Source organism: Varroa destructor, unplaced genomic scaffold, assembly GCF_002443255.2.
Source record: "Varroa destructor unplaced genomic scaffold, Vdes_3.0 BEIS01000001.1, whole genome shotgun sequence".
Classification (NCBI taxonomy): Eukaryota; Metazoa; Arthropoda; class Arachnida; order Mesostigmata; family Varroidae; genus Varroa; species Varroa destructor.
In genome coordinates, this window is record NW_019211454.1 from 9116947 (window position 1) to 9129753 (window position 12807).

Here is a 12807-nt window from a genome sequence, read left to right on the forward strand (position 1 = left end):
TTTTTTGCAAAAGTTGGAAAAAAAAACCGCCTCCGTCAAATCAAAGTTGTCAGCGTATCGTTCCAAATTATTTGCCCGACGCACGTAAATGAAATTCATAAAAAAAAAAACCAATGCATATTTGAATAGCGTAGAACAACGATGAACAGTCGCCACGCACACTCGACCCGTTGTTATACGGCAGTCTGTCAGAAAGTCTCGCTCTGACAAAGACTACCATCATCAATATCTGTTTTATAGAATCTATTTGTTGAGATAAAACACATATACCTACATATATGTTAATTGTGAATGAAATTAATTGAAGTTAATTGTGAAAAACAAAAAAAGCGAAATAGAAAAACTGTCGATAAATCCGATTTGTTGGGTAAATATGATCGACAACAACAGCAGCAGCAGCAGCAGCTGGGACTACCGTTTTCTGCACTGGCGTAGGGTTTCTGCAAAATAAAGGACGTCGTGTGGCGTGACTCCTTTGATGTGGTGTCTTATTAGAGACAGTACAGGCAAAACGACAAACTCGATTATTGCATGACAGGGAAACGAGCTGACAAATTCCAATTAAATAAGGCGGATATTTGTTCTACTCAGAAGACGCAAGTGCAAGACTCTACTCAAAAGCCGAACTCGGAGACGTTCAGGAGAACAACGTACGCACGCACGCATGCACGCACGCACGCACGCCCGGATTAAAGTCGCAATCAATAATCATACTGTAATAATCGAAATTATAAAACATGAACATAATCAAGGCCTATATGGACTAAACTATATGTGATACTTTTTGCGTTTCCCTTTAAAGTAGTAGAATAGCTAGGTTGTAGTCGACATAAAGCAATTATCCTGAATTCGAGTAAGCAAACCATTGGAACTTCTCAGACCAGCCAGACTGGTTATAGTTAATTAAAAGTTTAGTAACTTGACGTGAAGACAGGGCTTGTGGCTCAAGGCGCTCTACCCCCATTTTTTAACTGTATTTCACAATGTAAAGTAATACACCGAAAACCTTGTATAGATGGGAGCAAAAAATAAAGAAAGCGCAGGCCAATGTACTGATGACAAGTGGCAGTCCGCTTACTCGACAAACTGTGGTCGTACGAATTATGACGAACGTTTCTATAAATGGTTTCAACAAGGATAGGTATTCTACGCACCAATAACCATAGAGTAATCTGACGAGTCGACATACTGAAATCTGGCGCTGCGGCAGATCATGGTTACGGAAAGCAGTGATAGTCAATTGGTGGTCGAGCAATTTTTTAATGGGGACCTTTTTTTGGTAGCTAATGAATGTTGTATAGCTAATGGGGATCTTATGTGGGCGAAAGCGAATGAAATCAATGTGCGAGAATAGATTTGTCCATGTGTGTTACCTGAAATCTAAGACGGTATTTATTATTAGTATTTCATATTCTATACGTTAGAGCTAGAGAGATACGTACGCTGCAAAGTTTAATCAAAAAAAACATTTTTAACTTTACTATCATCAGTTATAAAATCTACAGCCACGTCCTACTCAGCTTAAGCCATCGGGTTCAAACAAGGACTCTGTAGAGTCCTTTTTTAGAGGTATTGATAACCTGGTCGAGTATTTGTAGGCACGCCGCCTTCCTATTGCCACACGGCATTACCCAACAGGCTAAATCAGCCCACCAAAAATTCTGTTCTAATTCAGTTACGTATTTTTGGGTATTAACAGGTACGCTGATATCATCAACACTTTGTCATCTGAACGTTCCGTTCTTTCGAATTTCGGGAAGCTGCTGAAATCGTATAAAGTTAAAAGTAAATGAGTCCTAGCGCAACGACTACTGACAAAATCGTTGTCTTTTCCATCAAACTAATTCCACGCCCAGCATAAGCTAAATTTTGTGACGACTCGTCATCGTTATTAGATACTTTTACCTATTCATATAAATCTAATACTTTATTAATTGAAATACTCTCTCTATCGGGTCAAGCATCTGAAGCATGTATTCGAAAGGTAGACTTTATAATCAATTTGAATTTAATGAAAAATATTACGAGTATCCGCCGACTTAATACACCTCCGCGCCTGCTATTGAGACCCATATAGTTTTGACAATGACAAAAATAATATCCTAGAGGAGTTGTAATAATGAAAAAGAAAAAAGCGGAACCCAAATTTAACATAGCAGCCTTAATTTGCTCTTGCTAACATTGTCTCTATCGTGAACCATTTACAAAGTACGACGACTGCCAAAAAGTTGATTTCTATGACTTTATTGTCCGATTACTAACGATGAAAATTATGCGCTAATAAGAACGACTCATAGGGAAAGACAGCCGTTAACACGTAACACAGAGACACCAACCTGACAACAAACAGTGCCAAAACCGCCGTTCTAACAACTCCCCACATTGCCAACGATTTGAATGAACAGGCAGCGAAACCGATTCGATGTTTCGCAACTCTCATAGGCATAATTCGTCGACCGTGTGTATATCGAAACGCCACGCTATCTTATGATAGATAATTTTTTTTCAACAAAAGCATTTTTTAAACGCCCGATTCTGACCGCAAATTTATCTATTCATTGATTTTCGGATGATGTCGCCGTCGCCTCTACCACTGTTACGGCTGGAGGCGTGATTGTAGCTGGTTTCGGTCGGACTTAGAACGCGACCAGACAGCTGGCTCACACACATCAATGGCAGCAGCGCAGGCCCTAAGAGCCTGTAAAATACCGTACAAGGCGTCAGCAATTAGCCCCGTACCCGCGTTACGCCTAATCGATGTCCTTATATAGTTGTTAGTGTTGAAAGTGCTTCTTTGACAATGAGGTCTTTGAATTTAGTCGATTCCACGCCAGACAAAGGCCATTCAGCCACATACGTTAACCGCCTACCGTTAGTATTTGTTTTCCGGGAAAGTCTTTTTCAAGAAACAAAGGAAGATCGAACTCTTTTCGTATACGGAAACAAAAACGTAACAGAATCTTCGCGAGAATCCATCTGCGTATATATTCAATTGTAGCAAAGAAGTGGCCATTCAGCTCCAGAACGACCTACAAAATGCGAGTCAACGTTAAAACATTGAGTTCGCTTTGTAGTAAGGACGGTTTTCAGCCGGGCTCGGAATGCAAAAAAATCGTTAGCTATCGGGAGCCACAAGGCTGCCGTTATTTCATATATTTACATCACAGATTTTTTTAGTATTTTTCCAAGTTAGAAACGATTTCAAAGTGAAGCCTCAACACCATTTAAGTCAATACCATTTAATAAATTCTACTGCCACTTATCTATAATTATTTGGTTGTGTTGTTACATACGAACGCGACACTTCATAGCGTTATGATTTTAGACCTCAGGCTGGCATTGGCCACTTAGCGACTCCGCTTCCAAATAGCAATCGTTCGATAGGTCTATATAGCAGTAGCTCGGAGCGATCAACGACGCTAACAGTGTACCTCTGCGTTAGCTGGCTCCATTTGAAGCGTTGCAGAACAGAGGAAAAAAATATTTGAAATCTAATAATTTCTGCAAAATTAAGGTTTATAATAAACAAAAAAAAAAAATGAATCCGTGTTCATATTGTCATCATTCTTGTTATTATTATTATTATTATTATTATTACTATTAAACAATCAGTCGATATCGACCGATCGATTCGACTCGAGTAGCGGTGCAGCATCAACTGGCCACAGAAAAAAAATACCGCCTTGCAAATAGGCCTTTGTGCCCAACCGATCTCGTCAACGGTAATCATATCTCGATCGCTGCCCACTCTATTTTACGCTTGAAAAACAATGAATAGAAAGTGAGCAAAAACTTCTGTTCTGCGTTGCCTATTTATCGTCTACGTTGAGCCCTCGAACGGCATTTATACCATGCACAAAAGATTTGGTGACAGGGATCTATTTTGATTAGTACCTTACCTCATTCCTCGTCGCTGTCCGCAGTCCCATCACAGAAGCGGTCGTTGGCCCATGCTTGCCCCACAGGAGAAATACAACAGCAATAATATTAACAACAGTGGCAAAACATTTTGAAACCTTGTCAATTTCCGCTGGACGCCAGTGGCGACGACTATGGTAATATGAAATTAGATTTGGTCTGAGAGGGACCACAACCGCTCGAGGCGTTGTAATAAATGCCGTCTGCGTTGGTATAAACCAAATAATAGAAACAGCAGCACCAAAGCAAGTGTCTAAAGGAAATCATAAATCTAACAGACGTGTACCTCATGATAAAAGGGGTTAATGGAAAAAATCGAACGGCAGAAAGGGAACGTTGTATCAGAGACCCAGAAAAGAATAACTGAAACTGCCGTGCGCTTTGATCAGACGAACATCGCTCTCATCGGAAACTCCGCAGACTAAAAGGCTTGTCGCAATTGACACGCATTGTTGCTGGGGTGAAATAAGGCCCAACGAAAAACAAGCAGAATACATTGCTAAGCAAACGAGCGATGAATAGGTAACGGAAGACGGAATAGGTCGAGAAAGCGGAGGGCAACATCGGGATACCTTGTTTTTAACGAAATCTAGAGTATTTTAAGAGCCATCAATGTGTACCTAAGTAAGAGTATTATTAAAATGGAAATATCACCTAATGTATGTTTTAGTCAAATGGCGTTCCACTGTGTTTATAGTCGAAAGCAATGAGTTCATTGTGAGCGCCTTGGAAGTTCCGACCGGATATTGTCGAAGTTGTCATCCAAGCGACCCTAGCACAAAAAGCGGGTTAGCTTGTGATAACATCTTCATTTTTTTAGATACTGCCCAATACTAAGCAAATTGCCAGCGTCACGGACGTGGCTGTACTGAATACCATATATCAACATGAACTTAACTTGGTTTAGCAACATTTAGTATACTTACGAAACACCCGCCATCTTGACTATTTGCGTCACAGAAATGAAAACCAATTACGGAACGACGCAATGGCGCAGTGAGTTTTCCAAATTAAATTTGAAGAATACCCCACAGTTATATGGAATACCTACAGTTAACGATAGGAGTAATGACTTCCCCAAAGTGCCTTTAATATTGCGCAATAACACGACCATTTTTGTGGTCATTATTACTGTTATTATCGATTGTCATGGGCATTGGACCTACCGGCAGTCAGCCAAAGCATTTTACAAGGATCGTTTCATATGCCTTTCTCTGCATAACACCGTGTTGTATGGTCGAGCAGTCAAACGGTGTTACCACAAGCAATGGAGCGGAAACAAACGCGGAAAAGACCTCAAGCGCGCGCCGAAATCAACCACCCTCTTCAACCAGGGACACCAGCCACTCACCGATTGGCTACTTAAGACTTCGGTTATTTTCGAACCTCAGAAACCTCAGACGATGAGATTCTGTAGCTGTAGCTGTTACATTATCGGCCGTGTTGCTATTTTCACTTCTGAAGCAATGTGTTCACAAACAGACACAATATGTTGGTAGGCATTACTACTGAGGCGGTAGCGCCAGCTAGGAGGGCGCGCCGTCCTGTGAAACGTTAATGGAAATAGTCATATACATAGCGGTGGATGAGTAGGATATTTCAACATCTTTCGACTTTGTTGATTCTCTGTTGACGGCGGAATCGCACGTCAAAGCCAACGGCGACAAAATCAGCTTCCGCCTGCGGAAGGGAGTGGCGCTTGACGCCTGCTGCCATGAATTCGTCAGGTAAACGACGAAAACGGCGATGAGCATGACAACGAGAACAATAACATAACCAGAATCGTTGGACAATTGTAACGGAAACGTTGACACAAAGAGTATACTTGTAACAAATCGATAATAGCAGTGCCTGAAAGCCTTCAATTAGTTTCTACTTCTTGTTTGAATACGCATTTGTCTATGAAAGTTACGGCCCGCTAGAAATGTGCGTTCGTGAGTACATCAATTACGACTAGCGAATAGGGGCGGGTTGGCTTTTTTGACCAACTGCGAGAGAAAATAGTGCTAGCTCCAAAATGGATTCTGTCTTGCCCTGTAAAGAACTTAGCAAATAGGCTTAGCACTTGCATGAATACGTGAGGCATGCAAGGGTAAGTTTTGATAGAAGTAAATCAACATTGTTTCATCTATTGATTTTGACGAATATAACGCCCTGTCAACGGAGCGTATTATATAGCTACTTCTGTTTATGGCGTCAATATATTCATAATTAAAAACGTACAAGCCGTATAAGCTATGTACGTAAACCGTTATCGATAACAGTGCGCGGTTTAACTAATTTCGATGCCGTCGACAGGGCCAACAAAGACTAGATATACATGGCTGCTTGCAAGTACAGCCAAAGACATGCTGTTCATTGATTACCATACGAGGCTGTTTGTTTTTTTTTATCTAATCCTCTGTTTATCCTTTCGCCTTCCATTACCTGTAGGTTGACTCCTCTTAACAACACTATCCTGACTATCTTATACAGGTCGGAACTGATCGATATTGTAACCTGTTAATTTACAGTTCACAGCTGAAGCACTTGATTGCCAGGTGTTAACGGGTGGCGCATTAGCATGTGTCCAATCATTCACAGAGAAAACACAAACAAGCCCAATCGAGCAAGTGCTCGCCCGCCTGTGCTACACTTCTGGAACCTATAGAAGTAGCGTTATCAAACATTTCTAAAGTGATCTGTTTTACTGGTGTTGTTCGCCTTAGGTTAGGCAACGTCACCTAACTCTTCAGTAGTCGGTAGTAGGTGTACATATGTACATATATGCATATGGGGACTTAATTTCTGCTTTAGCAGTAGATGAAGGCCGCTCAGACCCAGTGACCATGAGGTCCACTATTAATGAGGTTAAGAGGCGTCCGAGGTCGCAGGCAAGATGATCTTGCGCCGCAGTCTGGCGATTTAACGACCTACTTCGTTGAGGCAAATCCACTTCATCTAGCCGATAGGCGATGCCGACACAGGTGGAGACACACGGCACCCCAACATCGAGACCCTGCTGCTAACGCTGATGCCAGCACCCATACATACGTACATAGTGAGAACGCAGAGCCAGCCAGTTAGAAGGAGCTGATCTTTCTTCCGCCATTGTTTTTCATCACTAAATCCTTCGGCTAAAACAACATGATCATCGGTTGCAACGGCAGCGCCAACAGCAAAATCATTAGGATCACAATCAACGGCTAGAACCACAATTCGAATGCTTTTTTTAGCGCGGTTTGCTCTGTCAAGTTTGTTACGTGGCCTTGCACACGAACTTTGTCAGTCGCGAATATCCGTGGTCGATTTTACGGTTGGCTTGTCTCTACTAATGACCCAAAGTATTATTGTGTCCTACAGAGTATGCTGTATGATGCCGTATGATGAAATCGGCTATTTATTCATAACGTGCTTGACTGCCTCTCGTCCTAAATGTATGTACATGCGTTGTAAGCAGCTATTTCAAAAAGAACAGCTAGAGTTCCATTATGCAACAAATTTTCCAATATTGGTTTTCGCGCTAGTGCGACGCGCAGTATTAGGCACTGATTGCGTCAAGTGCGAGAAATCGAGAAATAAAAACCTTAGCAAGGTGTGAATGTTACAGACACAGATCAGTTGGTTTATTCTTTAGTTCGAAATTCGAGATCCGAAGCACTCAGATTCAGTAACACGTAAAAATATGTGCCCAGAAATAACTAAATGCAAAAAAACACTAGTAATTACTGCACAAAATGAACATTTACATGACGCCCGCCACAAAAGCGACAAGGCGGGACGAATCCCCTGACTGACGGGCTAGATCTGATAATGACCGTTGTTGTTTCACTCACTGCGGTTCCATGATAGTCAGCATCATCATTGTGAAAGAATACATAGATCCGCTTACGTTCATGGTACATCCGAGACCGTAGCCACTGCCCACCGTAGGTGCGCGTTCTGGGCGCTATTTATCGCACCATCGCCGAAAGAACGGGCGTTTAAGAACAACGAGAGTATGCTCCCGCTAGACGATAAGATATCTAATAATGGCGGCATTTTAAATGGTCATAACATATAATAATTGGCAATAAAATCGTAGGTAGTTACTGTAGCTATCGCACTATTGTTACGCACGTAACACGTCGATAACATCGGCGTTATAATAGCCGCCGCTATTGTTGTCGTCGTTGGCTCCCTATAGGTACAAGACGTATTTACGATCAACTCGCACATGTTTTTTCCCCTTATCACAGTACGATACATAGTAGCAGCACAGCTTGGAGCTAGTACGTTTATTCGATTTTGTTTCGAAGACGTTTCACGACGCTCACCGGAGCGCTTCGAGCCACCACTGCGCTGTCCACGTCGAAAATAACACCCATGGACAGAGGGCTGCAACTAAGTGGCAGGTTGACTGAGCGTGGGCAGGGAAAATTCACTGTTGGAAATTTCGAATTTCTGTGTCCCTTTGCCGGTTTCTGTATCGATCTCTAATGGTGGACCATGCACGTAGCTGCACAGCTGTGAGAAAATTTGTGTTGTTGTATGTATGTTGGCGCACATAGATAGCCGTCAGTCATTGAGCAGCGTGCGGAACCAAGAAAGGAACGTTCACAAGGCATCGTAGCAGAGCGCGGGGCATGGACTCGTACGTTGTAACGGAATAAAGAATAAATAATCTAGAGCCGCAATAAAAAAACGTTAAAATTAGAACATTCTCCATGGTGCACGTAACAGTGGTCGCAGTTCAATAAATAAAGTTGTCATAATGATGATTGAAATCAGACGGTGTTCAACTGTTCTATATTCGCTAGTCGTAGTTAAGAAAAAAATTAGGAATTTTGGCAGAACTGTTAATTATAATGATGAAAACCCTTCTGCACAAACCGACACATTTTCGCAGACTAAGAGAAATCAAAAGAAACTGAAAAAAAAAAACATATATGGATTAAAAATGGAATATTGAAAGAGAACAATGCAACAGAGTCTGGAGGGAATGGAACAAATATATTGACTGTTTTACTATCAGTGACGTTTATATTGTGTAGGGAAATGAGATCGCTTGAAGTGTCCGCTGTAATGTGGACAAGTGTATTTTAACTCATCCCACCGACATGATTGCTAACGGTTTAACCACTTCCTTAATAAGGTCTATTTCTCCCTGATTAATTAGGGTTAGAAATGGAAAAACGGCCATTTTTCCAAAGATATTTCTTTTTTTGTATACCGTATTCGCAGTAATATGCTTGCTAGAGTCTGTAATCAATCGTTCCGATCCGAAGACGCCTCAGCAATCAAAGGCCTGTTCACATGGCGATTCGTTCTGTGATTACTGCTAAGAACATATTTTTCCTTTGATTTTCCCATCATATTCCCTTTGGGCACTAGAACAGCAGTAGCCACATCTGATTCACCGGCGACGCTGCAACGGCCTCAGCTTTTGTCGTCGTCTGCTGCTGCTGATGCTGCTGTTATTTAAAAATTAATACATAACACTAACTAATAACATAGTTAAAGGATTGCATTGAGTACGCTTTTTGTTGTGTCCTCGTCACAGTCAGTAGTCGATGAGCTAGCGTTGGTGAGAACTTTCAACGTCCAGCAGAAACGCCACACGACGTGCAAATCTTGTACTACCATTTCATATGTAGACAGCCCTTAAAAAACTGGCTATTCGTCTCTAATGGATGGCTAGCCGCGGCCTCATGTATGAGCCCATTCGCACAGCAACAAATTAAATCGGTACGAATATGCCACACACGTGCACAGATGCCCAGAAATAACGAAGGAAGCGACGAGGTCAAGAGAGACCGAAACAACGATCCTAGTTTTCTACCCAGAAGGACACAACAAGTTCCTCCAGCTTTTTAAGTTCGAACAACAGCCGACCGAACGTGTTGATTGAAATGACCTAATACCATTGAAACTGAAGTCTCCCAAAAACCCTATCCTTGTTGAAAGTGTACATCTTTTTTTACGCGACGTATGGAGGCCCATGTGCCCGCCTGCTGCGTTTCTGTCTGCGACAGAAAAAGCGTTGGTTAGTCATGATGTTGCTACTTGTAAGGCCGCTATCACCAGTCAGAGAAACAGTTTCAAGGGTAAAAGGAAGAAAGACACTCGATGGATTCAGTGGCAGCATATTTGTTTGACAAACATGGGATACAATTTGTCGTGCTGGAAGAGGTCAGCCGCCTGATGCGATGCTTAAAGGCCGTACTCGACGTGTACGTCACAACATTTAGCGACAAGGTGCAGCTTTCAACCGGTAATATGCAGGGCAAATACCACTATTGACTTTGCCGCTGGTGATCCTAGCCATTCTTGATCTTAAAGGCGAGACGTACCATTTGCGGTATAAGCAAATGCATAAAGGACTCGGAGGCTTGTCAGTGGCTAAATCTAAGTTGAACAGTGTGCGTACAAAGGCTGAACGTCTATTGTAAAATAATATTTGTTAAAGGTCGGGTAAAATGGGGCCCTGCAACATGAACAGAGTACGGCTACTGGAAACTCGTTAAGCGTTTTTTTCTTTTCGTGATTATGGCTTAAAAAAATATGCTAAACGAGTAAAGAAAATAAAGAAAGGTACTCTAATGGTTTTTAGTTCGCGCGCCGTAGAGCTTTTCGGTTAACCCCGACTGTAGTAGGGTAAGTTAGCGTGATGATGGCTATTTATTGTGGCACTTGTTAACCTTGTATTGTTATGTCAACAAAAAAAAAGACTGTTTCATTTTATATTGTCGTTATTTCTGTCCGCGTTCGTTTCGATATCCTTGAGTGTGTGAATTATAAACAAGTGATGATTGTAACAAATCAAACGTTACGGGACTTCATTAAAGTGAGTATTAATCGTCGTCGTATTAACGCAAGCTCACATGTTGTGATCCATAAGAGATTATGAAAAAACAAAAATTGATTTTTAATGAAAAAAATAGCATTTATTTTTAATGAACGTAAATGTATGCTCCTATGATTATGTTTCAGAAATGGTTTGCTAGTCGATGCCATTAACAAACTGTTGATCCATCAAGGAAATGTCTATCTGGTTTTCCCTTGGGTAATCGCTCAGACGGCGCACCGATGCTGTTTCCCGAGAAAATCTGGAATAATTCGAGCACCAGTTTCGAGAGCAGCTAACGCGTGGGTGCTGTAATAATGCTACTTCTACTAATAGTGACAAGTAAGGTCACGAACTTCGGTAGTAGCCCTGTCACTGCCACGTCTATCCTGTCGTCCGTTGCCGTACTTGTCAATGACTGTTTATGGCAAAGCCAGGCGTAGGACATACACAGTTGCACGGAAGAGCGAGCAAAATATTGCACACTGTGACGTCTCATGTGCGTACTAACATTTAAACATTGGTAGATTTAAACGTAAGGTACATCATTGATGCGAGTTCTCAATCACAATAACTCAATTAAAATAGATTACTTTTATTAGAAGGATATGATAGGAGAATTACTACGAACGTTGTCAACGAATTGAAAGATGGTAAAGCCCTAGCATCAACCTAGCACGCCATTATTCAAGCTTTGCCTGACAAAGAATAGCACTCACATATACGTGTTTGGTACGAGTCATAAATTGCATATATATAATTGATTACAGATTTTATGACGATATTCATTTTCCCTAATATATATTCTAATTTAAACGAGATATTTTATGAATAATATCAGTAATAATGATAATTGCAATACTATTCTAGGCAGAAACAGGCTTAGCGTTAGTAACATCAGCACTGGTCTGTAGTTTGTAGAATGTGTATAGGACACAAGTTTTCCTTTTTGTGAAGAATCGACGATATATTATGCGTTCACTGCACAGTATTTTTCATTAATGCCTCGTTCTGCTCCGCGTACGCCAAGTTCTCCTGACGCATCGCTCGCTTATTCATCTGATCGACGAAAACAAGCCTGAGGAATTAATCCTTTAATCCTAGGATCATGGTCGACTGGCAAGGCATTGTATTTCACTGCTGGTTAGATTCACTAAACAGTTTTTTCCCACATAATTTGCTTTGATTCCTCTATATATAGCCACTTGCAAATTTCTACATAATCATAACTTTTGCGCATTTAGAGCTACAAGCAACAATACGCCTTGTACTGTTGCCTTACGAAGGTGATATCAATGAGAATAAAAGCACGGGAGACGCTTCGAGCATCACTACCCGAAAAGAGATTATGATGATCATTAAAGCAAAACCCAAAATGTCAAGGTCATCCTCGTAACGTACTATCGTAAAGTTTGACGTCCCGTTTCTGTTTTAATTAAGCATTACTTTAGAGAGCTTAAAATATCGGACGTCTGTTTACGGTTAGTTTCGAAGCTGGACCCTACCGCATTAACTCGTGTAACTAAATTTAGCGGAACAACGGCCATCTAAAATCTAGAGAGCACATAGCGCATACAATGATTGGGCACCTATCAACTTTGTATCAGAAGAAATACGTTGAGAAGAAGGAACCACTTCGAATAGCATTTGAAGATGCTTATCTGATCTACCGTCACAGAGGTCTAATTGTTTTAATCAAGAAAATTCTTTAGGCACCAACTGGAACCTGTGCATGCAATTAACAAAGGAAAAAAAAAAAAAAAAAAAAGAGAAAAACGGAAGGGAAAACACAGCTTACATATTAAGACCATTAATACATCTGAGCAGCCGACACACTCATGACAGCTATCTACCTAAAAAATTGATCTTTTTAGCCAAAATCAAAATTGAAAACATTACCATGTTAACAACCAGACGAGGTCAGAAGCTTTTAACACAATAAAAATACCAAGATGCACTAACCATATAAAGATAGATTACTTTTTCCTTCTAAATCTGGGTCACCTCGCGCTGATTTCAAACGATACTAATTTTGAGAAGTATTAGATAAAATCGAAATTATCTCTTACGAAGTCGTATTACTA

At 41.0% G+C, this 12807-nt stretch overlaps 1 protein-coding gene across 13 annotated transcripts in view; it reads right to left on the reverse strand.

The window, feature by feature from the left end:
* The window catches only part of LOC111243233 (uncharacterized), a 157708-nt gene that overhangs the window by 42938 nt on the left and 101963 nt on the right, over nt 1-12807 (reverse strand). Inside the window, exon 1 of one of the 13 annotated variants that reach the window (XM_086978506.1) lies at nt 3900-3919. The exons of the other annotated variants lie outside the window; for them this stretch is intronic. Within the exon in view, the coding sequence (XP_086834632.1) occupies nt 3900-3904 (5 nt within the window). The 5' untranslated portion in view covers nt 3905-3919. Of the gene's footprint in view, nt 1-3899; nt 3920-12807 lie in introns of those variants that run through there. 13 annotated transcript variants of the gene reach the window in all.